The 25,938-nt window shown below is 48.1% G+C and overlaps 1 protein-coding gene across 2 annotated transcripts; it reads right to left on the bottom strand.

The window, feature by feature from the left end:
- Positions 1 to 25,110, bottom strand: KIF5A (kinesin family member 5A; the record flags this gene model as incomplete). 2 transcript variants are annotated; one of them, XM_082849805.1, is made up of 28 exons in its annotated part: positions 1 to 79; positions 536 to 563; positions 972 to 1,054; positions 1,371 to 1,524; positions 1,756 to 1,972; positions 4,591 to 4,695; positions 4,858 to 4,929; positions 5,179 to 5,239; positions 5,746 to 5,847; positions 6,205 to 6,314; positions 6,424 to 6,488; positions 6,863 to 6,980; positions 7,346 to 7,534; positions 8,145 to 8,291; positions 8,596 to 8,802; positions 9,164 to 9,232; positions 10,011 to 10,186; positions 10,459 to 10,607; positions 10,714 to 10,862; positions 11,187 to 11,291; positions 11,799 to 11,923; positions 12,212 to 12,299; positions 12,548 to 12,603; positions 13,042 to 13,090; positions 13,343 to 13,447; positions 13,844 to 13,917; positions 14,012 to 14,099; positions 24,982 to 25,110. In XM_082849805.1, the coding sequence occupies 28 exons, from the start codon at positions 25,108 to 25,110 to the stop codon at positions 1 to 3; spliced, it is 3,099 nt and encodes a 1,032-aa protein (XP_082705931.1). The 2 variants fall into 2 exon arrangements, with proteins under 2 accessions (XP_082705931.1, XP_082705932.1); XM_082849806.1 differs by lacking the exons at positions 13,343 to 13,447; positions 13,844 to 13,917; positions 14,012 to 14,099.
- Positions 25,111 to 25,938: the final 828 nt, after the last annotated feature.

Below are 25,938 nucleotides of genomic sequence, written 5' to 3'. Positions count from 1 at the left end.
TTAGCTGGCTGCCGTCTCTTGGTGGAGAGGGAACAGCTTGGCCTGGTCTTCAGCCTCGTAGCCGCATGGCAGGTCACTCCTGGAAGAAGAGACCCAGCATAATCACAGCATTGTCAGCTCCGTATAAATGACAGCATTCCTGTCACTTTGCTCTCTCAGCATCCCTGTGAGATAATGAAGGGCAGGAATACAGGGCAAATCAAGGCCAGAGAGATAGAGCTGACTTGCCCAAGGTCACAAAGTTCCCCAAAGTAGGAAGGAAACCCAGGTCATCAGACGTCCATGGCGTTTTCTCCCAGCCCCCATAGCTGGCATGGGGAGGAACCACAGGGAGAATTGGAGGAGGGGACAGTGTTCTACACCAAGGCTGGGGGTGACTGGACCTCCTGGACAACACAGTGATGGCGAGAATGGTTCTCATTTCCTCCTCCTTTCCCCAAAGTCTCCAGCGAACCTCTAAGTAAGGCATAAGGGAAATGTAACCATTTCTTCTGGTCCCACCCAGAGCACCCAAGAGTAGTGGCAACCGGCGTACCTATTGTCATTGATATCTGTGGCATTTCCTGAAGAGAACATCATGGAGAACACAAGATTGGAAGAAGGAAAAAAGAGATCGGGTGTTACTAACGGTCTCCTCAAACCCTCTCTCATCCTAATCCCTTGGAGAAAAAGGTAAGTGTCTTGGCAACATAGCTGCCATCTGGGTCTGTGGCACTCGTCTTCAACTACCCCAAGCTGCATCATTATTTTGTTTGAGAAAAAGCCTCCCTGAGCCCTCACAGAGGAGAGGAGAAGGGGAAGGGAAGGGAAGGGTTGGGACAGGCACGTGACCAGAGGAATCCACTTCTAAGCGTCCAAGACCCTGAAGGGATGCAGTGTTTGAGCTGTAGGTGCAGGGTCACTTACTTTTCTGATACTTTTCAACTTGCCCTTGGGATCCCACAGGCTGGTTACCCATCTTTTTCACTCACCATTGTCCATGTTGGCCTTCTGGTAGGAAGCCAAGGGGGCTCCAGAAGATGTGGCCCCACTGCTGGTACAGGAGTTTGCAAAGCTGGATGGAGCAGAGGAGAGAGATGCAACCTCTGGCACCCACCTTCCACTATTCCGAGGACCACTGATCCACACTCACCCTCAGGGATGAAGCCATCCACCCCTCCCATCCCCAGAGACCAGAGGACAACAAACATGGCCTCAGGCTGGGAGGGCAGATGCCCACCTTCTAATCAAAGGTGTGAAGTTGAGAAAGGGTTAGACATGAAGCTACTCAGGAAAAGAATTAAGTCTCACCCAATAATTAACCCAGTCTTATGCCTTATAGGGTGCAGAGAGCCTTGGGTTGGGACTTCAGCCCGCCCACGGTCACTCACTACATGTCTGAGGTGGAGCTAGGTGCCGCCTGCAGGTACAAATTCTGGTAGTTCTGGAAGAGGCTGTTGGTGTAACTGATGCACTCAGGGCTCCGGGTGCCATAGGCGTTGGTGGGTGAAGATGCTGGGTAGTGGCCAGGCCGGACGGGTTTGGCTGCGGCAAAGAAAGGAAAATGACCGTGAAGAGGCTCCTGGTTACCTTGCAGTTGCCCTGCAACGTCATTTAGCTAGAGCTGAACTGAGTTGCAAGTAAGGTAATTCACTTTTCTACTGTTTTGTAGTGGTGGTGGGGTGAGGCTGGGGTGGGGTTACACTGAGGAATTTGCTGGGTTCCCCCAGGTGGTGATCCCTCCCGTACGCCTGCTGACGCCCACTCCCCACTCACCAATCTGGGCAGAATGGCCCCGTTTGCTGGAGCTCTTGTACCGAACGGCCTCCTTGATGCGGTCCACCTCCTGCTGGTACCGGCGCTTGTCCTTCATGGCGCCCTCCTTGGCCTCCTTCAGTGCACCCTCCAGGGCCTTAACTCTCTCAGCCGTAGCCCTAAGTCGTTTTTCCAACTTAGGAAGCTCACAACGCAGATCTGCATTGTCACGTACCAGCTGTGGGACGAGCCCAGCAAAGAGGCGGGGAGAGAGGCGAACAAGGCAGCGGAGTCAGGGGTGCGGGTGGGAGAGAGAATAAGGAAAAGTCATGTCAGGGAAGGTAGAGACCATGTGGTTTCCTCCAAAGGCCTCATTCCCTTTACCTAATTGCTGTTCTGGCCAGTTCTTTCCTTCTCCCTTTAGCAAACGGTGGTCAGGCATTAAAAAGTTCCATTATTTTCCAGGCAGCAAAAACATGCCAACTCCTCTGTAGCCCAGAACGCTTGGGAGAGCAAGAGTTCCAGTCTCCTCCTGGCCTAAACACCACCAACCGCCCAATATCTCACAGCTGGTGCCAGACCAACAGCCCCAGGGCAACCATGGGAATGAGGCCCCTCCCCCTCCCCCAGAGATGGCTCTGTGGGCATGCACAGGGCGAGGCAGCAAGAGCACAGTAGCAGTTTGGAGGGTGGAGATGGTGTTGAGTGCAGGTTAGGTGCAGTGTAGAGCAGGAGCAGAAGCTGGAATACAGGAGCCCACGCACCACACACACACACGCACACACACACAGACACAGATACACACACACACATGGCCGCCCCATAGGAAGGAAAGAAAATGTTTTGAAGTCTCACAAACATTTGTGCTCATTACCTTCATGTTCAAGGATTTCCTGGGCTGTCCCTCTCCCCATTTTTTTTTTTCCTCTCCCCATTTAAATTAAGCTACAGCGTGGTATTAACCACCTTGCCTCCAGAAAAGACTTCCTGATCTTTTTACAAGGTTTCACACAATGACTAGGGCCCTACAGATTGCAGAAGGAGCCGGCCTTGGAAGGTATCAGGTAAATCAGTGCAGCAGGGAACACTGGGAGAATTGTCCCTTTAATTTTGGACAATCTACAGGTTATAAACAATGTTTTGCTGTGACAATAACTTAGCTTAATTTGTAATAGGGTTATGGCCCTGGCTATTTTAAGATTCTGTTGACTGAGAGGTTTCTACATCACTCATGTTTTCCTTTCTAGTCTTGTGTCCCCTGAGGTAGGATATTAGGAGTCCTCTCTCCTATAGGTGAGTAGCTTTTGGTCTTTGAGACTTAGAACAGAGGCAGAGCCTTCATGGGGGAAAAGGAAAACAGCCTGTGATGTCCTGAAATGTGCCACAATGTGGATGAACCTGGAGGACATTATGCTAAGTGAAATGAACAAGTCACAAAAGGACAAATCCCAGATGATTCCACTTAGGTGAGATTCTTAGAGTAGTCAAAGTTATAGAGACAAAGTAGAATGGGGGTTGCCAGGGGGTGGAGGAGCAGGGAATGAGGAGTTATTATTTAATGGGGATGGAGTTTCAGTTCTACAGGATGAAAAGACTTATCTCTGGAGAGGGATGGTGGTGATGGCTGCACAACATTACAAATGGATTTAAGGCCACCGAATGGTGCACTTAAAATGATTAAAGGTCATACATTTTATGTTATGTGTACTTTACTACAATGAAAAAAATTGGGGAAAAAAAGCAATGTAATATGCATTTGGATTAAGAAGGAAAATGAACACAGAAATGAAAAAGAATGACAAAACCGATTACAAAAGTTTCTTCCCTTTCAACTTTTCTATAATGTTGTTCACGCTGTTTTATAATAGGTAAAGGGGGAAAGATGGTACTAAAGCCCTCTGCAGGTCGAAATAAAATAAATAAACCCTGTGGACTACCATTGGGCCACAGTTCTAGGATTTTCTTCATTATTTAAAAAAATAAAAAGATGTACTGGGTATTTACTATATAGGCTGGGTATGGCACTGGGAAGAAAAGAAGTTTAAGCTGTAGTTTAATGAGAACGTGTGTTTAAAACGAATTTTAAGGTGGATTCGAAAAGAAGGGAATGAAGCATAGGTTAGGGTTTATTTTACGAATCAGTTAAAAGAGCCCGTTGACAGTCTGTTGCATCTGTCTTCAAGGCTCAGCTGTTTGGCGCTAGCCAGGGTGCTCCTTCTATGTATGCCCCAAACATTTCCTGTCCTGACTCCTTTGGACTGCCCCTTCCACCTCCCCACCCCATACCTTTGAAACCCAGTCTTCCACCTAAGGAACCGCAGCAGCAAGGAGGGGGATAGAGAGGCAGCAACTTAATACACAGGAGTTTTCACTGGCCCTGACCAGGGGCCAGTTGGGCTGTCTGAGGACATCATGTAATTGCCCTGTGTGCCTGCCCCAGGCCTAGGCAGAGGGAGTCCTCTCCATGAGAGAAAGCCCAGCTTCCTGACTTCTTGTCTCTCTGCTCTCCGTCTCTGGCTAACGTCTGACCAGTATCCCTTGTGTACGGTCACGGCCCCATGCCTCTGAAACCTCTATCAGTTTCAACCTTTCCCTCCAACAGCGTAGGCCTGGGGAATTCCACTTTGAGCAGAGGCAGGCTGGGAGCTTTGGGAAAGGGAAAACAGGCATAGAACCAAGAACAAGGTAAAAGTGGAACCAAATACGGGATAAAGAAGAGATTTGTAGGAAAAGGGAAAAGGGAAAAGTAAGGAAAACATGCCAGTAGATTTTCCTAAATCCAAGGGCCTCCAAAGATTTAGGTACCCTAGGCTCCCGGCCTCAAGAGTTCTCTTCACCCCTTACCCTCACTCTTACCTGTTTGTGAACCTTTGTAAGCTGTTCCAGGTTGTTCTCAAGAAAGGAAATCTTCTGCTTTTGGGAGTGAATCCCCCCACTGTCTTCGGGCTCCATTTCTGCACTCTGATGAGAGACAGAGGCAGGGGAAAGGTGTGGCTGTCCTGAAGCCAATCAGGTCCCACCCAGACCAGGTCCAGCCAGCCCCACTGAAGGCCACAGGGTCTGGAGAAGCCTGGGGAAAGGGGGAGGATACGGGGGCTGGGAAGACCCCGAGACGGCACTCACTTTCTTGACTCGAGTCGTGACGTCTTGAACGAACAGCTTGCGAAGGTTGTGGAGGGTCTGGAGTTCCCGGGCCTGGAAACAATGATGAAAAATTGGGGTCCTCCAAATACCCGGTCACCGTTCCCCCTCCAAAATTACTGGACCCTTCAGTCTCTCTAGACAAATGAGTCACTCATCCTTTAGGAAAAGGTGCGTCCTGATCATGCCACAGACTGACTTTGCAGAAAGGCAAGGAGGAATGGGGTTAGGAAGAAATCGGGAGGAAGAACTGAAGCCCTCCACCCATACCCTGTTAACCTGGCAGAGAAGGAAACCACTCACAACTGTCTCCTCCAGACCCTTGAGGTCCTGCTTGGACTGCTCGTGTCGCTCATACAGAAATCTGGAGGAAGAGGGAAACAGAAGAATCCCTCAGGGCCTCCCTGCCTCCCTCTCTCCTCCCTCCTCCATTCCTTTGATCTATATTTTATTATTATATATTACACAAGTTACCCATGTTCACAGTGCAGAAATTAGAAAAGAAAAAACAAAGATAAGTAAACGAGTTCCATAAAAAGCCCACGATTCTACTACTTACAGATCAAACCACCGGGAACATTCTGGTGTCCATCTTTCCAGACTCTTCCATGCATGCATATCCCACATAACTGTTATGGGATTACACCATTCCTACTGTTTGTAACCTGCTCTTTACACGTCACAAAACATCCCCCACATCCTTCCATGTCTGCTAATATTGAACAGAAGCCTCCCTTTTTCCCCCTTCCCCACCCCATCGAACTGTTCTTCTGAGGCACTTGCTTCCTGTGGTCACCATATTCACATCTAGATTGTGTCTTGCCTCTGCAGCATGTCTGAGTAGGGTCTGCAGGCAGACCCGTCACTCACGTCAGCTCCTGGAGTTTGGTGCTTTTCTCATGTTCTTCATTCTTCAGCTTCTCATAGTCAGCCTGAAGCTTCTCCAGCTCTAACTGGAGCTTCTGATTCAGGCTGCGGGAGGCAAGGAGGTATTGGGGAGAACAAAAAGACGTCAGCAAGAGGCAAAGGGAAGCCCAGCTCCTCAAACACTTTCCTTCTTCTATACCTTCGGGTATCAGAGGCAGACTCAGGCCACTGCTTCCATGACAGGGTGAGGGGCCCTGAGCTATCTAATCAGAATAGCCTTGCGGATAGGGACTAGTCCTCACTCCTTGTACCTCCTGGAGTTGGGCTGCAAAGTCGTGTCATTGTCAGGGGAATGACACATGGAAGGTAAAGAACCGGATCCTGGTGCAAGAGGGAGCATCTGAGTAGGCACAGCAAGGGGAGGGGACCGGGTGGAGACGAGCCTCCCTGGGGAACTCTTACTCTTTGAGCTCATCAATGGTCTTCTGCTTCTCATTGATCTCGTCCCGGAGCCGGGCCAGCTGCCGGTGATGGGCCTCCCGGTGGCTGTCCATCTGCAGCTCCAGGGCCTTCTGCAAACAACCCCACCCCAAGCTCAAAGCTAGACTCCCAGACACCCGCTCAGTGAGGACCAGCACAGCCCTGCTGGGCTCCAGTCCTCCCCACGCCTTCCCCCCTCACCTTCACATCTTCTGAGTCCTGTGTGTCTGGCTCCTTATCCTTCAGGGCCACTTCATGCACAGTTTCTGAGGGAGAGAGGGGAAGACAGCTTACGTCAGACCTACCTCCTCCGGACAGAACTTCACATTGTGACCAGAGCTCCAGGCAGAGCAAGGCACGTCTACCCAGAATGGGCCCACAGGGATGTTCTTCTGGGTGAGGATGGTCCAATTTCATACAGCAGGGACACAGAACAATGCAGGGTTTATGGTTCATGGAAGCTGAGCTACGCGCAAGAGCGTGCTAAGCGGCATGTGAGTTGGACTCCACGATTTCAGTCTAATGCTTTGGTGAGTGTGCTGTTGGGTGGTTTCCTGTGATGTTTGTCACTTTCCCTCCCTGTCCCCTCTGCGATCTTAGATCCCAGGATGGGGGGGTTGGACGTTTAAGAGGGCCTCACCCTGGGCTTGGAGCTTGGCCAGCTCATCACTCAGGGAGTCATAGGACTCTTCCAGGTGCCGCTTCTTGAGCTCCACGCTCTGCATGTATTCCGTCAGGGAGCGGATCTTGGCCTCATGCTGGTGGGGTGAGGGTTCATGAGAGGAAGAAGATGGATGCAGCAAAGGACCCAACTCCAGGCAGTGCAGACCTCCATAAGCTCCAGCTCTCCTCCCTTCCTGCTACACCTCCCATGGGGATGCAGGGTCGAGGGACATTCCTCTGGAGACCCTTCCTTTAGACCCTCTTGGATCAGAGGGCAGTATCCCCCGATCCTTCACTTCTCTAGCCTGGACCCTCTCATGCTTCCCCCCAGCTCTTCTGTCCTTGACTTCAGTTGACCCTAGGCTCTTGACATAAACATGGGTGCTAGGAGTTATCCCATAAGCACAGAGTTGCCCGTCCTCTCCCACGGCACCCAAAGGCTCTGGACCTCTGCACTCACCTGGGAGATGAGAAGCTGGCAGGATGAGAGCTCCCGCCCAGTCACTTCCATCTTGCGGTGACATTCGACCTGGAGGTTCTCCAGCTGCCGGCACCGTTTAACCACAGACTTGACTTCGGATTTGATTTTGCTGATGTAGAGTCGGGCCACAGTGAACTCCTCCTCGATGGCCCCGCTGATCTCCACCGGCTGTGGGAGAGCAAGGGAGGGAGGAGGTGCCTCTCTGCTGCCGGGAAGCCCTTCATCCATTTCCTTCTACTCGGCCTAGCCCCCAGGCACACACACCCAGAGACACAGGGACTCGGGTGGGACGGGTATGTTCCAGATGACTTCTAGCAGCTCTGTATCACCTGTCATTTCACACTAAATCCCTCTCTCTGTGCTTAAAGATCCAATTCTGACAGTCACCTTCTTTCATCCTGTAGAGCAATAGGATAGTCTGTAGTCAAACTGACCTGCTTGGTCACCCAGACGGGTCACTGTCACTGCCACAGATCTGCATATGTCATTCCTAACTGGGTGCTCCCATCTCCAAATCCTGCTGTAAGCACATCTCCACTGCTTCTTTATTCAGCAATGTGAATTTCAGTTGGTGTGTGGATTTAGAATGTGTATTTCAGTTGAGTCTATGCAAACCTCTACCTGCTTTCCTGTGTCTAGTTTGCAGGCGTGTTTCCTGGATCTTTGGCACCCCGCCTTTCCAGTATCCCTGAGGGCCTGGGTTGTCTCACCGGCACCTCCCACCAGTGCCCAGAACGAGAATGACCTGAACAAGGCTGCCGCCTCTTTCTCCACTCACCAGCTTAATCTCCCCGTTGCCCACGATGACACTGAACTCACTCAGGTCCTTCATCAGCCCGTTCAGCACCTCAGCAATTCGTTTTCGCTGGTGTCCACTGACCTCCTGTAGCCGCTGCAACTCAGACTCCAGGGACAGCATGGTGGCCTGGGGACAGCCCTTCAGGTCATCCCATCGCCATCTTCCTGCTCCCCTCCCCAGCCCAGGCGGAGGCCTCTCCCTTCATGCATGACCCTGATGGCTGCGATGAAGAGAACACAAGCCCTGCAGAAGGGTCTGGAAGAGAGAGGGGTCAGAAGGGCCAAGTGCAGTGGCGGGATGGGGGAGTGTCCCACGACACACTGAACGGCAGCGCAAAGGTGCAAACGTGATCCTGCCCCATCAGGAAGCAGAGGTCCCTTTGGATGTGGAGGATGTTCTGAGGCCAGGGAGCTCCGAGCCGGCTACTCACCACCTTCTGAGACAGCTCATCCACCAGAAGCTGGTTCTGCTGGCTCTTCTCCTCCACCTCCTGGGACTTTTGGTCGTAGTTCATGGCCAGCTCCTCCAGGGCCTGCAGCACCTCCTTCACCTCGTCCTTCGCGGCGTCGTTCTCCGACTGCAGGTGGCTCAGCTCCTGCTGGACCTTCTCATTGTCTCCTCGAGTGGACACCAGCAGCTGCAAGGGAGGGGCGAGCCACGTGAGGAAGTCCTCTGCCGGCGACCACTTCGACGGCCCCTTGGTCTGGGGAAGCTGAGCCCCCCACCCAGGTATAGGTCTAGGAGAGAAGCAAGAGTCAAGAGGAAGTGGGCTTTCCGCTTCACAGAAGTAGGGCAACAGAATGAAGAAGGACCCAGACTCCGGCATCCGTGCTTTAAGCAAAACCCCAATTAAGTTTCCAGATTTCTAGAGTCTTGGAGGGTGACTCAGCCCTAAGCAGAATGCCCCTTCTTCCATCTTATCAGGAAAAGGTCTTTTTGATGCCTTTCAGGGGTGAACACACCCCTCTCCTCTCGTGTCTTGCCCTCCTTCCCGTTACCTCTTCCTGGTCCAGCATCTGCTGCTTGAGCTTCTCTATGAGTTGGCTCTGCTGGTTGATCTCATCATCCTGTTGGAGGCAAAAGGGGTAAAGGCGGGGTGAAGGGAGCTACTCTTTCCAGTGTAGACTTACAGGGTTGGGGTACACGTGGATCCTGATACAAATCCAGCTAGTTTAGGCTTTGATTTAGAAACTCCACATCCTAAAAAAAGAAAGGGGTCTTTCCCTCGGCTTCTTTCCTTGACCCCTGCCCTAATTTTTTTAATCCCTTTCTTCCTAGAAGTTGGTATAACCTTGACAATGCACAGCAAAAGCCTTTAAATGTTCATATCCTTTAACTGAGAAATCCCACTCTAGCGCTCCATTCTAATCAAATCATTCCAAAGCAAAGTCTTACGCACAAGAGACAAAGATAGTCATTTCAGAGCGATTTATAATAGCAAAAACAACCAACCAACAAAAAGCAAACAAAAAACCCTAGAAGGCCTGTAACTAAGTAAATGGTTAAATACATTCTGATAAATGGACTGTTAGGCAGCTGTTTTAAAACACTTTTATGAAGAGTTGTTAACAAAGTAGGAAATTTCTCATTATATAATGAGGAATGGAAAAATCGGATGCAAAGTTACATATACAGTATCATCTCAATTGCGTGGCTTTATTTCTGAATGGTGGGAGGAGATGATTTAAATTTTCTTCTATGTATTTTTATTTATCTTCCACATTTTCAATAATGAACATTCATCTCTTTTAAAATCAGAAAAACGGCAGGATAATCTACTTCTTTAATCCCTCACTTACCATCCCACTGGGCCCTCACCTCTGTGCCCTGCCCGACTGTCCTTACCTTGTCATCAAGCTGCTTGTAGAGGCGGCGGATCTCCTCCTCGTACTTCTGCCGCTCCTCAGGCGCGATGCGCACCACGATGGATGAGTTGTCGTTCACGGGCGTTTCCTCACAGAGCTCAGCTCCCAGGGCAGCATCCTCCCCAGCCAGGCGCTCCGTCTCTGGCACGTCCTCTCCTTGCAAAGGGGTGGAACAAGGTGAGGGATGGGAGAAGGGACAGCTGCATCCGAGGGTCCTTCCTCCCTCACTGTACAATGCGGAGACCTCCAGGCCTCCATCTCTCTTGCCAAATGGACCGTCAACCTTTCGGGGGGTGGGGGTAAAGGCAGTCAAGCCGCTCTCGCTTTCTCTCATGACTGCTCTACTGCACCCCTCCGGAAACGCAGCCCCCCTTGGAGATCGCAGGAGCCCTCTCTGGCTCCGTGCACCCACTGGACCCGTTGCTAACCACTGCGCCACCGGCTCAGCTCTGTCTCCAGCTTTGCAATCGTCTCCTTCTGAGCCTTTGTCTTCTCCTTCTCCTTCTCATATTTCTTCTTCCACTGCTCGGCAGTCAACTCCAGATTCACGGAGGCAGTGTTCTTAATGGTCTTTGCCCTGGAGAGGAGAACGAAGAGATGAGACCTCCATTAAGGCTCACAAGACCCTGAGGCGAGAGCGCTGCAGGGGCTGCGGCAGGGAGTTAGGGGACCCTGCCACCGACCGCTGTCCAAACATCAGGGTGGACTTGGTCTCCGCATCATTGTAGTTGGACGGTGAGCAGCAGATGAACATGGTTGTCCGGCAGTTTCCTCCCAAGGAGTCCTGGAGAATCCGTGTCATTTTGCTGTCACGATATGGAACGTAGCTTTTCTGGGGGAAGAGAGAGGCCGCAAATCAGAAAAAAAAATTCAACGGGGGAATCAGAAAGGATGGTGGGGGAGTTCCCTGGTTGCCTAGTGGTTAGGCTTCCGGGCTTTCACTGCTGTGGCCCGGGTTCAATCCCTGGTCAGGGAACTGAGATCCTGTAAGCTGCATGGCACAGCCAAAAAAATTTAAAAAATAAAAATAAAGAAGGGACGGTGGTGCTGACTAGGGGCGGAGCAACCCATGAATTGGCATGATGAGGTGGGGCATTAGGAGAAGGCAGAAGACGGGGTGGGGCTTGAGGGCTGCGGACACCTAAGGAGCACTCACTGTGCCCTCAGCCAGCGCAGAGATCACGTTCCCCAGGGCTGACAGGGACTTGTTGATATTCTTGGCCTCGTCCAGCACGGCTCCCTCTGCTCCAGTCTTGCTGACCTACCAGGGCACGAAGGGGTGAGTATGTCATGAGCGGCTGCAGAGTGAGTGGGCTCTCCCCACCTCTTCTCCACGTAAGGTGGCTTAGTCCAAGGAGACGGGGAGAGGGAAAGAGGACAGAGAAGGCCCTTCCTCTGTTCCCCTAAACGCTCTTGCTACAGACCTCACCCCCCCCCACACACACACACACACATTATACGATTCCATTTATGTGCAATGTCCAGAAAGTCAAATCCAGAGTCAGAAAGTAGATTAGTGGTTGCCAGGGGATGGGGGAGGGGAGAAGAGGGCATGACTGTCAACAGGTGGTGAAAATGTTCTGGAATTAGTGGTGATGACGCACAACCTGCCAAACATACTGAAAGTCACTGAATTATACGCTTTAAAAGGGTGAACTTTATGGTATGTGAATTCTAGCTCAGTAAGAAAGTTATTTTGATTTACAGAAAGGCCACCCCCCTCCAAGGCTTCCTTCCTTGCCCACCCCACCCCGACAGGACCCCCAACCTTCTCGCTCCCTGCCAGGTCCACTAGATACAGCTTCCCACTGAGCTTCTGCTCGGTCTCCATGTTCTCCTGCTTGATGTTGATGAGGAAGATGCTATGGCTTCGAGAGCTGTGTTCATTCATGTCTGTAGGAGGGAGGGTGAAACAGTCCCTGTACCACCCCCTGCATAACGGAAGCCCTCAGCCCCGGCTTCCACGGACCACTGCCTCCACCCGCCAAGAGAGGGGGTGTCCGTCGGGACTAGCCTAGCCCCTACGTCACCCCGGCAGCAGGTCTCAGGGTCACACAGACAAGCGTCCCTCCTCCTCTGGAGGACACAGCCTTCCCTTGCTCACTTTCGCGTCCCTCAGCCCCAGAGGGCACAGAGGAGAGGCAGACCCCACAGTCAAGATCCCCTTATCTCCCCACTCACTGGTGACAGCCACATGACGATTTGATTTCCCTTCATCAATCACATCTAAAATTTCTTCTGGGCTGGACACAAAGCGCTCAGTACAACCCTGTAGGGGGCAAATGGACAGTGACCCATGCACTTTGATCTGCAAATTAAATTACCTGCACAGTAACCAAATGACCTCTCAAGATGGTGCCTCTTCCCGGGCTCCGGACTCTCCCCAGCCCCTTGGCATGCCTCACCCCACCAGGATGTCCGCCCTCCAACTTCTGGGTGGGCCTTTGGTCTACCGTCCTCCTACACCTGCACTCTCAATACACTGGCCCCACCTGGGTGTCCCATCCCCACTCTCACCTTGACAAACGGCACTCGGTTCTTGTCCTCGTGCACAGACAGATTTGTCTTGGTCACTGAATCAAGACAATTCAGGGTGAGCAAGGCCAGCACTTCCAGCCCCCCACCTCCCCAACCCCTGCACGCTGCAGTCTACTCGGATGGTGGATTCTTCTATGTGCAAGAGGGAGGAAGACTCCCCTGTGAAGATTAAACCCCCTGCACGCGCTGAAGGCTGTTTTTCCTCCTGCAGGATTCCAGCCCCAGGGCTGTAGCTAGACTCAGGCTGTTTATATGTGGGCCTGGGCATCTAAGCTCATTTTCTGATCCTTTTGGTTTTGGGAAATTCTTGGTGAGTGGAGGCAAGGGACATGAGTACAAGTGTGTGTGTCCTTGTGTGCCTGCTGCATCACTCACCAAACAGTACCAAAACCCAAGAGCCCAAAAGCAATGTGATCTTTCTCTTCCTTGCCCTCCTCACCCCTACCCACCCACTGGGGTTAAACACCACTCACCATCCAGAAGGTCGCGGATTTTGTCCAGGTAAATCTCAAAGTAGGAAACCTGGTTGGGGAGAAAGGAGAAGTATGAAGTGAAGAGGGCCTATCTTAAATCTGATACAGGGATCTCAGGCTAATGCAACCCATTCAAATGGTGGTGGTGGGAGGGAAAGGGCAGAAGAGACTATGTTGGCAGAGAAGAACTTAGGTAACCACGGTGGAGAATAAGTTGGGGCGCCAGGATCTCAGTGGGTTCATACTAGATCTTCCCCTCCCAGTCCCATAAGAGGATGCCCAGCAGTCATGCCCTGATCACCTTGATGTGGAACTCAAGGTTCTCATCCATGGAGTAGATGTGGTTGAAGATGTCTTGGGCAATTCGAGGAATGATTCCCATCAGCTGAGGGTCATGCAGCTTTCCCTGGGGAGTAAGGGTATTCTGGAATGAGGCTGGGCTCAGGAGGGATCAGACAACTTGGAGGTATGCAGATGAACACAGAGATAACAGCTGCTGAGGAGACTATCCTAACTTAGGGGATGGTCACTACCTTTTAGTGGAAGGAGGAGGGATGTGAGCAGCTCTCTGGACTTTCATTGCTGCTGCTTTTCCAGGTGAAAAGAAGAAAACTGGAGTAGTAGAAAGGAGGGTGAACTGCAGCAGGCTGAAGGGATTCCATTAAACTTCCACTATAACGCTGCCCTCCGTTCATCCTCTGTACCAGGCAGCCCTCAATTTCTAGATCTTTCCCTACTGAGATTCCTTGGCCTCCTATTAACACTCCCAGCCCCTCATTCCCATAAAAGTCAGAACCCTCACCTCCATAGTATGTGTCTTCCCTGAGGATGTCTGTCCATAAGCAAAAATGGTGCCATTGTAGCCAGCAAGGACATCTGAAGAGATGGCAGAGAAAGAACACTGGTAGAGAGAAGTGGGGTAGGGAATGAGGAGCCTGAAAAAAGTACATTCTAAAAATACGTTCATTACCTTTGACAATCTGCATGGCACACGCATGATAAACTTGCTCCTGAGTCGTGTTTGGAGGGAATACACGGTCGAAGATATACGGCTTCCCCTGGAATGGAAATAACAGATGGCAGACATCAGCAGGCAGGTGTGAGGGAGGAGAAACACCCGAAAAGGCACCCGTTCTTCAACCTTCTGTACACATGGACAATTATGGGGATGAGGGAAACCAACGAGAGGCAACATTTAGTACTGACATCAGGAGTTGTGTCTGTGGGGTAGAATGTCACTGAGGAGTGTCACACAGCGAGACTGCATGAGTGGATCTCAGTCTTGGTGTGATGATTTAGCACTCACCATCCCAGACCCCCAGCCTGGGAAGCCAAATGGGAAAAGACAAGAGGGCCACAGGCTGTGGAGAGTGAAGAACAATATATTAACATTAAAAAATCTACCACTGGGGGCTTCCTTGGTGGCGCAGTGGTTGAGAGTCCGCCTGCCGATGCAGGGGACACGGGTTCGTGCCCCGGTCTGGGAGGGTCCCACATGCCCCGGAGCGGCTGGGCCCGTGAGCCATGGCCGCTGAGCCTGCGCATCTGGAGCCTGTGCTCCACAACGGGAGAGGGCACAGCAGTGAGAGGCACGTGTACCGCAAAAAAAAAAAAAAAAATCTACCACTAAGTTAAAAAATATCTTCCTCAATAGATCCATATGTCCTGATATGAAAAGGTGTTGAAGATGTATTAAGTGAAAGATGCAAAGTTAGGGACAGATGTATAGTATGTTGCCTATTGTGTAAATGAAATACACAAATACTGAACTACTGAGCTGTTGTGGAAGTATTAACACAAGCTCTCTCTTTGTGAAAAGAATATATGAAATCAGAAATATTAGGTTTCTGACTTCCCTGGTGGCACAGTGGTTAAGGATACACCTGCCAATGCAGGGTACACAGGTTCGATCCCTGGTCCGGGAAGATCCCGTATGCTACGGAGCAGCTAAGCCTGTGCGCCACAACTACTGAGCCTGCGCTCCAGAGCCCGTGAGCCACAACTACTGAAGCCCGCGCGCCTAGAGCCTGTGCTCCGCAACAAGAGAAGCCACCGCAATGAGAAGCCCGCGCACTGCAATGAAGACCCAATGCAGCCAAAAATAAAATAATTAATTAATTAAAAAAAAAAAGAAATATAGATCTCCCTTTAGGGAAGCAGCTTTAAGTAAAGAGAAACTGTGAAGCAAGTCACTCAGACCTCCAAGTACTTTGTTTAATTCAGATAATATGTTATAAATCACATGTGCTGATAAGAATGCTAAAGATACAAAATATTTACAACCCAGGGAGCCAAACAGAATATATCTGCTATCTAGTCATATTAAAGGGAAGATCTCTGGTAAGATTAAATGCGACTATGCTTGTTCTCCATCATAAGTGACAAACTACTCAGTCGTGTTTTCCCATCATTCGGTATAAAGAGACTATGACTTAGTTGTCAAATTATTTTACTAGAGTCCATCTTTCTTCAACTGATATGTAAACCTTCAGATCTATGGACACCAGAGTTTGGGAGACACGTTTTAACTGATTAAGAAAAGTCATACTTTATTATAAGGTGTATTTTTGGATCCTGGGACATAATAGGTCCTTCAATTTATTCATTTTCTATCCAATCACATTATAAAATATCTTATTAATGTTATTAGCTTCTTTGTTCAGTCTTTTGAGTTACCAAGTATGAAATCATATGCATGTAATAGTTTTGTCTCTTTCTTTCCACTGTTAATACCACTTATTTTATTATTTTATCTTAGAGTCCCCCAAACAACATTAAATTGGGATCACTGGTTTCCTTTTTACTATGATGTATGCTATTGGTGTCAAATAAACAGTCTTTGCGGTTCAAAAAAAAAAAGAAATCATAAAAGTTGGCTAAAGCTGAAGATGTGGGTCTAGGTATATCTACAATATTGCATCAACATGTGGAGAATTTTTTTCCAGAAGGAATTATATAAAAGTATTAACAGTGATTATTTGGGGGAGAGAAACTGGGAGAGAGGAGGCTTTCATTTCTCAGTCTGTATCCCGGAAAGTTTACATTTTTAAACCATGTACAAGTGTTTTGTTTTGTCTTGTTTTATTAATGCCAAAGAGAGTGAGACGATAGTGTATTATTTTGTTTCCTTCTTTTTACTTCTCTGCAAAAAGGAAAATATTATTTATACTAATAAATATTTTTTAACATTAAGATTTTTTTTTTAAATCTGGCTTATGAAAAATATCTACCTGGAATATTTATCTGGTCTCTGTGGTGAAAGATTCTGAAGCCCAAAAAACAGAATCCACAAAGAGAAAGAAATTGTGAAGGTGCTCTCTACAACTAAGGGAGTACTGTAAACTGATAGAGGCTTTCTGGAGGACAATTCTATTAAATATTTAAAAGTCCATGCTGGTCATACTCTGTCCCAGCGATTTCAATGCTAGGAATTTATTTTATGTGTGTAGCACACTTGCTTAAGCACTTAAAGATGTGTGTAGAAGGATGTTCACTGCAGCCGTTTGTATCCAAGAAAAACTAGAAACAGTTCAAACATCCATCAAGAAGATATCGGTTATGATACCTCCATAATCTACCCCCATTAAAATGAGCAAGGTTGGGGCTTCCCTGGTGGCGCAGTGGTTGAGAGTCCGCCGATGCAGGGGACACGGGTTCGTGCCCCGGTCCGGGAAGATCCCACATGCCGCGGAGCGGCTGGGCCCATGAGCCATGGCCGCTGAGCCTGCGTGTCCAGAGTCTGTGCTCCGCAACGGGAGAGGCCACAACAGTGAGAGGCCCGCGTACCGCAAAAAAAAAAATGAGCAAGGTTGGTTTACATATATTGACATGTCCAAGACTGATCATGTGAAAAAATAAAAACAATTTGTATAATGTGATTATACATTTTTAAAAAGCATATGGATAGAACAGTCTTAGAAAAAAGACACGTAAGACTGTATATAGATCTGTTAATGGTGGTTATGACTGGAGAGCAGAATGACAGGAACTTATGCTTACTACATTTTTTCTGTGATATGTAAATATTTTACAATGACAATGTATTACTTTGAAATTAAAAAAAGAAAATAGAATAGGTGATGTTACAGAAAAATGTGTAATGACAAGGTACACACAAAATAATTTTAAGAAAAAAGTGGTTTTTAAAATAGTATGCATTATAAAAAAAACACACACAAAAGAGTATATGAAGGATTATTCCATGTCTGTAAAAAAAATTATATATATGTATATATGTATAGCTTGCACAGAAAAACGTATTAACAGTATCTATCCTTGGACAGTGGGATTTTACGAGTTTTTTTTTGTTGTTGTTCTTTTTGATTTAGATTAAAACTATTCCAAAATGAAAATACATAATTTTTAAATAAGAAAAAATTTTAAACAAAGATGTTAATATTCTTACTACATAAAGAACTCTCATAAATTAGTAACAAAGGACAAAACTAACCAGAAAAATATAGACAAGAGTTAGGTACTAACAACAGAAGAAGAAATACAAATGTTCAATAAACATAAAGATGATCAACATTTTTGAAGAAAAAAACAGTAACATCATTTTTCTCCTATCAAACTAGAAAACAAAAACTTAATTGTAATATGCAGTGTAGATGAGGGTTCAAGGGGGTATAACTTCTTCGAAAGGAGCATGCTCATTCTTTTCTGGTAGGACAGTACATCCATACTTCTAAGGGGCAATTCAAAAACGCATAATCAAAATCCTTGGATTGTACATATCCATGGACCCAGATATTCTAATCCTAAGAATTTGTACTAGGGAAATATTTGTAGCAAATATTTAGCTACAAGGATGTTTATTATCAACACTGCTTATAATAATGAGAAATTGAAGACAACTGAAAGGAGTTACATTTAGGGGACTGGTTAATACAAGGAATTGATTACACTATGGCATGTACATATATTTTATTCTTTGCTGCTATTTAAAATGATGTCATACATATATACACTACTATGTCTAAAATAGATAACTAATGAGAACCTACTGTATAGCACAGGGAACTCTACTCGGTGCTCTGTGGTGACCTAAATGGAAAGGAAATCCAAAAAAGAGGGGATACATACGGCTGATTCACTTTGCTGTACAGCAGAAACTGACACAGCAGTGTAAAGCAACTATACTCCAAAAAAAATTTTTTTACTTAAAAAATAAAATGATGTCATAATAGAACACCAATAAATCTCAAAAAGGAGTTGAGTGAAAGAACTGAAACTCAAAGAGCACATACTGTATTATTCCTTTTATATCAAGTTCAAGAATAAACAACACTTATTTGTAGTGATAGAAGTCAAAGTAGCGGTTGCCTTGGGGTGATATTGACAGGACGAGGGCAAAAGGGAGCTTTCAGGGGCAATCAAAATGCTCTAGATTTCAATCTGGGTGGTGGTCACATAGGTGTCAAAATATGTTATAAAATTCATCCAGCTGTTTGCATAAGATTTGTGCACTCACTGTATGTAAATTATACCTCAGTAAGTGCTATCATAAAATATCACATCACAAAATGACGTGATAATGGCTCTTAAAATATGAATTATGCACAACCGCATTGTTTATAAGAGAAATGAATATTAAGACTATGAAGTAGCATTTTAACCTATCAAAGTGGCCAAAATAAAATAGTTTGACGATGGGACTTCCATGGTGGTCCAGTGGTTAAGGCTCCATGCTTCCACTGCAGGGAGCATGGGTTCGATCCCTGGTCAGGGACTTAAGATCCCACATGCATGCAGTGGCCAAAAATAGTTTGATGATGCATTGCACTGGCTGGGCCCTTAAATATACATATGGTCGTTCAATTGTTTGTAAGAGCAGATGACTAGAACAACCCTAGATATCCACATCCACCAATAGAGACCTGGCTAAATAAATTATGGCATGTCCCTACAATAAATTATACAGTTGTTAAAAAGAATGAGATAGATATTTCTGTGCTGATATAGAAGGATCTCCAAGACTCATTGTTAAGTAAAAAAAAAAGCAAGGTACAGAACAAAATGTATAGTATGCTATCATTTGTGTTAAAACAAAGTGCATGCATGTATATATGTATTTGCTTGTAAATGTATGATATTCTTTTAGAAGGATCCACAAGAAACTGGCAATAAGGCTGCCTTCTGAAAGGGGAACTGGGTGGCTAGGAAAGAGGAGTAGGAAGGAGGCTTACTTTTCATTGTATATCTTTTTATATCATTTGAATTTTGTCACATGTGCATGTAAGACATTAAAAAATTAACTTAGTTTTTTTAATAAATAAAATTATGTAAAATATTTAACGATGGTGAAATAGTCATATTTTGTTGGTGAAAAAACAGGTTACAAAACAATATAGTTTATGATACACTTTTATTAAAATTATTATATGTATATATGCAGGAAAAAACTACTGGAAACAAATACATCAAATTGTTAACAGTATTTCTTGGGGGGGTGGGATTTTGAGTGAGTTTTAGTTTCTTCTATGTGATTTTCTTTGTTTTTAACTTTGTCAACAATTAAAATATATTAGTGTTATAATCAGATTATGATTATGTTTAGAATTATTAAAGAAAAATCTACCTTGATTTTTTTAAAGATTTGAGTGAGTTTAGGAATTGTTCATAGGACTTTTGTGAATTTTTCACCCTTTTTATCTATACCGTTCGTCATTACACTTCATTACAAAGAATAAAATTCTTATTACACAGAATAAAATCATACAGTGTTACAATAAACAGATTTTAAGTGGCCTTGACGCCTCTCCTTCTAAGTGGTAATATCTTTCTTTCAATTTGTTTTATTCTATAATTGATCCTTGATTCTTGAATTGTAATCTAACTCAATATTTCTCCCATCCAGTGGCCAAGAAATAGAAACAAACAAAACATGTCCATCTCAGGCCAGTGACTCTCACCTCTTCTCCACCAATGATGTCTATCCGTGCTTCTTGAAGCCAGGCATGCAGCCAAAGGGGATTAAACATAACTCTCAAGCCAACCTCGCCCTCCCTTCTTCCCTTCTGGGAACGTGGGGATTAACTCTCTCTCTCTCTCTTCTCTAACACTCCCAGTTACAGGATTCCAGAGGGTGCTGCGGACTCAATGAAATGGAGGGCGCTCTCCAAGTGCTGAAGGTAATTATTGCCCGAGGAACTCCTTTTCCTCAGCCTAGGCTGGGAGGAAGGAAGAGACCAGAGAGGGAGGAAGGGTGGCATTCTCGGAACCATGAGGATAAAAAATATCCAAGAGCTAAAAATGGGTGCACTTAGTAATCTCGTGAGCAGAGAAAGCCATGGATACAATTCTAGGGTTTCTGGGAAGGCCTTCTACCACTTCCCTCCTCTTGGTTGAGCCCTGGAGTCCCAAATCTGGTTCATTTCTTAAGATTTTTATACCTGTTGAAGTACAAATGTCTTTTAATTTTCTATTGATTACAGCCACGGTGAACTCGTTTTGTCAGATCTTTTTATGAGAATAACTAGACCAGTGGTTTTCCACTTTTTCCACTTCTAGACTGCTCACATGGGAAGCATCACCATTATTCACATCTTTCATGACATATTTATTCTAAGTCAGACTGTAGTACATTGTGGGAGATTTCTTATCAGAATCTGGGGAAGTGTACGTACAGTTAGCAAAAGCCATTTCTGATGCTCCCTCCCAGGACTCTGCCCAGGCCACTTTTCAGCCTGGATCACTGTGTAGACCAAGTGTTTCCTGAGAGCAGGGATTCCCTCTAAATCCCCAACATCAAGCATAGTCCCTGGCCCACAGGATGCTCTTCGTAAATATTTGTTAAAGAAGCACAGATATTGATGGAAGAAGAGAGCAAGAAGATACTAGGGACCTGGATGTTTGGATGAAACAACCAGTAAGAGGGGTAAACGTTAACCACCGCCCAGTTGTGCCAAAGGCTAGCTTGTGGGGAGACAGCACATATAAAATGATAATAACATCTAACTCTTATTGGGAGTTTATTATGTGCCTGTCACTGTGCTGAGCAGTTTATATGCATTATCTCATTTAGTGCTCACTGCAATCGTAGGAAGTAGGTACAATTATTATTACATTTTATAGATGCGAAAACTGAGGTTCAGAGAGGTAAGGTAGCTTTCCCAAAGTCAAACAGCTGAGAAATGGTAGAGCAAGGTTTCAAACCCAAGCAATCTGATTCCAGACCCACACTGCCAAAGGGATCCCAGAACTGACGTACCAACACTGCGTCAGATACTTATCGTGGCTTTTCCTTCCCCTACCCCACCCGCCCCCCTCCATGTGGGCATTTCTCCAAATGTTTCTGGACAGAGCTAAAGCCCTTCATCACTCCCTTTTGGCAACCTCACCCCCTTTTTCAGAAGAATGCAGTTCTCCCACCCACCCTCTCCAAGGAGCCTCCCTCACCATCTCTACCTCCAGGTAATAATCCAAGGCTCTGTGACTCAGTACAGCGTCAGGGACTAGAAGACTGTTAGGTCAGAAACACTCAGGGAGACCCTCCACCTTCGAGGAATGCCTCTGAGCTCCACTATGTCTCCACCCACAGCAGTCTAAGCGCTCCTCAGTGCCTATTCCAGAGGGCTTCTCTTCAGAGTCCCCCAACCCAGGACTCTGTTCTCCTCTGACCCACTCTAAGCTACCTTGTCTCCTGTCCAACTGTGTTTCTCAGCACTTTCTGGAGTTTTCCACTGTGTGTGCTGATGGGAGGGCCTAAGATCAGGGGTCCAAAGATGACCAACCTTTTCAACCTTTGCTAAAGCACTTGGTAGAGGCTGAACTTCAGAGCACCAGGACTGATTTCCATAGTGACACCCCTGGGGATTGTTGCCATGGTAATGCTGGAGAGACACTGGCCACAGTGAACATTACCTCCCCTCTCCATTTTCCTTTACAGACTCGCCCAAGGCTAAGGGGAGACTACTCCCTCTCTTCAGACATCAAAGGAATCCTGAGCCACCTCAAACAATACTGACCCTGTTCCAATAATCCTGCCGGTCCCAACCTGGCTTTTCCAAATGAGGTACTTGGTGACCCTGCTTTTCTGCCTCCTTAAGAACCCACTTAACCATCAGGAGACCTAAGGGAGGTAGAATGTGGTAGATACTTGAATGAGGGAGGGAAGGGGAGGGACAGAGGAAGTTAGTGGGGGGAGCGGAGAGGCTATGTGTTTCCCTGCTGTCATCCCTCCCGTGTCTGGTATAGATGCAACAGCTCAGACAGCAGGCACTCTGCCCACCAAGACCAAGGCAGAGAAGGGGTCCACTTAAAAAGTCACAGTGGATTCTGAGTGACCCAAAGAGCAAAACAAGGTACATAGCACACACAGACAGTGACCCAGACATCCTTCTACTATGACTCAGGCCATTAACTTGGGCAAAGCTCCATCCCCCAGATTCCTGGGAGAAGTCATGGGGGGCTGGTGTGGATATGGCTCACAGGGCTGTCTTCCCAGCTTATTCTCCTACATTTTGCCAAGCAGAAAAAGCCCATGAACATTAGGGACTCTGTAGCCCAGAGATAGCCGCAGTGCAGAGAGGAGAGCTGTCAGAGAAAGGAGCAGGGGTTGGGCTTGGAGAGATTAGCCTCTCCCACCTTCATCCTTCCCTCACCTTCCCAGACATCCTGAAGCTGCTTGCTCCATGAATTCCTCAGTTTCCCACACACTGGTCCCCAAAGGGAGCTAGAGGGAGAGAGAAGAAAGGGAACGGGAGATTTCTTTCCCTTGTTGGGACCCTCAAGGCCCTCCTCAAAATCACTTCTCCTATAGCCCTCATCCTCCGGAATGAGGAATGAATAGAAAGGCTGGGAAGGCAAGCTCCAAGGATGCTGCCTGAGACAAAATGGCCCCCCCATAAGCACTTATCTTGGCAGGAGAGATTGACAGGAAGGGCTAGGGCAAGGGAAGATACAGAGCGAGACAAAGGTACAGGCCTGCAAACATCAGGCAAAACAGATAAGGAAGGAACAGCTGTGGAGTAAGATAGAATCTGAATTGGCAGGGGGCCCTGGGCCTCTCTTCATCTCTCCTCCCTCCCAACCTCCACCACGTCTCTCCTGTTTAGCTAGGCAAATCGGACAGATCAACACAACTCCTCCCAACATCACCCCATGCCCTGCGCCCACCGTGCCAGGATGGATGGCCCAGAGAGCCTAAAGGAGTTGGTTCAGATTTACCTAAAAAACCCAGAGCAAGGAAGCTAGCCTTAAAAGTGGAAGCCTTTTGTGGATTTGTTCCTCTGTAACTACCTTTCTCCTATTTCTCAGCCTTTATGTCTCAGGGGGCCCTCAAGCTCTAACTCTCACAGCTAACGCCCACTGTCCAGACTATTCAGAGAAGAGGCTCCGAGGGTTGATCCAGGCATTATTTTAGCCTGGCCAGACTGACCAGACTGCAAGGTCTAACGTCCCTGAGACAAAGAGAAGCAGGGGCCCTCTCTATGTGGCAAACACACACATACATAAGCACACACACAGGGCGAAAGCACCCACTTGAGTCCATAGTGTGGGTGAGAGAGCCTGGTGATGGACTAGGGCCCTTAGGGACAGGACATGTAAGCAAGTCTCTTCCTAAGGCATGTTTACTCGAAGTCCCAATCTCACTGATTCAGAAGGCCCAGGCTCCCTCCCTTTTTTTCCCTTCATTCTTTTAACAAGCATGCCCTGTGCCAAGCACTGTGGATCAAAGACACATAAGAAGTGCCCCTGACCTTGAGGATGGTCCTTATATGGGCCTCTCCCTTCTCAAACTGGCTACAGTTTCCTGGCCCAGCACCCCTTAAGCCCGACTCCCTATTGGACTGAACCCCAGATCTTTTCACCCCATAGCCTGACAGTCCCAACCAATCCAGGAAAGGAGGGGTAGGTGAGGAATTCCCTAGGAATTCCTTTGGAGCCATCACAGATAAAAGTCCAGAACAGAAAACCGTGGAGGCAATGTGATACAGAAGGAAAGACGTGAGCTTTGGAGTCACAGATTTAGGTTCAGATCCGTGAATTAACAGTGTGACCTTGAGAAAGTCATTCAACTTCTTTGGGCCTCAATTTCCTCATCTGTAAAGTGGAAATATTAATACCTTCTTCAGAGTGTTGTTTTGAAGATTAAATAATATATGTAGAGTAACAAGCACACAGTAAATACTAGTTCTCCTTCTTAACAAGGCCTCTTCCATGGGTAGGGGCTGTCATGACGAGGTAGAGGAGATGGCTTACTACTTTTTATTGGATCATCAAGAGAAAGGATGAATACGCAACTACTTGTTAGGATCTCAGGGTTTGGTTATTTTTATTTGTTAGGGTGAGCTGGGGGGTCTGAAATCCTCCTCCTACTGTACCTGGGAGAGAAAGGCAGACATTTGCTTAGGACCCAGAGGCTCCCCCACCAAACTGGGTGTGGCACCAACATATTTCTTTCTCTGAAAACCCTTCATCAGACCTGTGCCCTCCCCCCAAGTCCAGGCTGTAACTACTTCAGGGAATGATGGAGGCCTTGATCCTAGAGTCCACTCTCATTTATACCTCCGCAGAGACCCTGGACTGCCCACCTCTCATCTAGCCCATCCACTAGTCTCCCCCTTCCTGGGAGGTGGGGGTAGAGATCTGAGCCAATAACAAAGGGAAGATGCGCTTTCCCTAGGGAAGAAGGAAAACATCAGAAAAACATGGGACTGGCTCTAGGGGTGGGGACGCTGCAGAGCGCAGCAAAGGGGAATCCGGTCCCCTGATCGCGGGAAAGTAGCCCCCTCTCGCTCTGCAGAGACTCGGCCGCCGGCCTGGCCAGGCCACACCCAGCCATCCTGATGCAGGGAGAGGAGGGGCTGCGGCGAAAAGGATGGAGGATGAGCGGTGGAGAGAGGGCGCAGAGACAGGCCGGGGCTGAGGCTCGGCAGGGGAAAAGATTCAGCCTCCCGCCCCCTCTCCGAAATTCCCTCCAGGGGCGGCACTCACCCCAATAACGACGCTGTCGTCCCCTTGGAAAATGGGGATGAACTTGTCCCCCCGCAGAATCTCGGCCTGGTTTAGGGGCCGAAATCGGCAGAGCACCTTGATGCTACATTCGTTGTTGGTCTCGGCCATGGTGGTCGCCGGTGTGGGGCTGGGGCACTTCTGCTGCTGCAGGGGCGTATGTGCTCCGGGGGAGAGGGGCTCAGCTGAGGCCCAGGCGGAGGACAGGCGCTCGGTCTCTGGGGCTCAGAAAGGCGCGGCGGGCGCCTGGACGAAGGCTGGGGAACAGGGCCGAGGCGCGCTTCCTCGCTCCTGCGGCACCGGGATGCGGGAGACCTGGGCGTCTGGTCCTCTTTCGGCGCTCTGCCTCTCCGCCCCTTGCGCTGCAGCGCGGCGCTGCGGGCCTGGGCGGGGCGGCGATGGAGGAGCGGGGCGGGGCTTCCTTCGCGGAGGGATGCCACTTCGCGGAGGGATGCCACTCCGCGGCGCCCACCGCCGAACCGCGGCGCCTCTGCTCTTTTCTCGCCTCCTCTCCCCACCCCTAACCCTCGGAGAGTATCTGGTCCTCACCCCTTCCCCACCCCAGTCACTCACTGCGTCCCACCCCCTGCATCCCGGACCTGTCTGTCCCTCGCTCGGACTCCACCCCCCTGGAAGGGCTAAGGGATCCGAGGTGGGCCTGTCTACTGCCCGGGGAAGAGAGTCAGTAGTGCTTACACCTTTATTCCAAGGCATCCTTCACCCCCATCACAATCCTCTCTCCAAAGTGGGAGCACACCTCTCCTCCCCTCTCCCCACAACCCTCGCAAAGATTCCCAGCCCACCACTCAGCCTTCAAGGGCAGCTGCCTGTACCCCTATGGAGGTGGGTGTCCAGGTCCCATTTTTTCAGAGAGGAGGGTCAAGGGAGGTCTGGGTCTTCCCTTCCCCTTCTACATCCAAAGGTGCACTCTACTCTCTC

The sequence above is a fragment of the Leucopleurus acutus genome, assembly GCF_964270905.1.
Source record: "Leucopleurus acutus genome assembly, chromosome: 11".
Lineage (NCBI taxonomy): Eukaryota > Metazoa > Chordata > Mammalia > Artiodactyla > Delphinidae > Leucopleurus > Leucopleurus acutus.
This window is presented reverse-complemented; position numbering and strand designations above follow the sequence as displayed.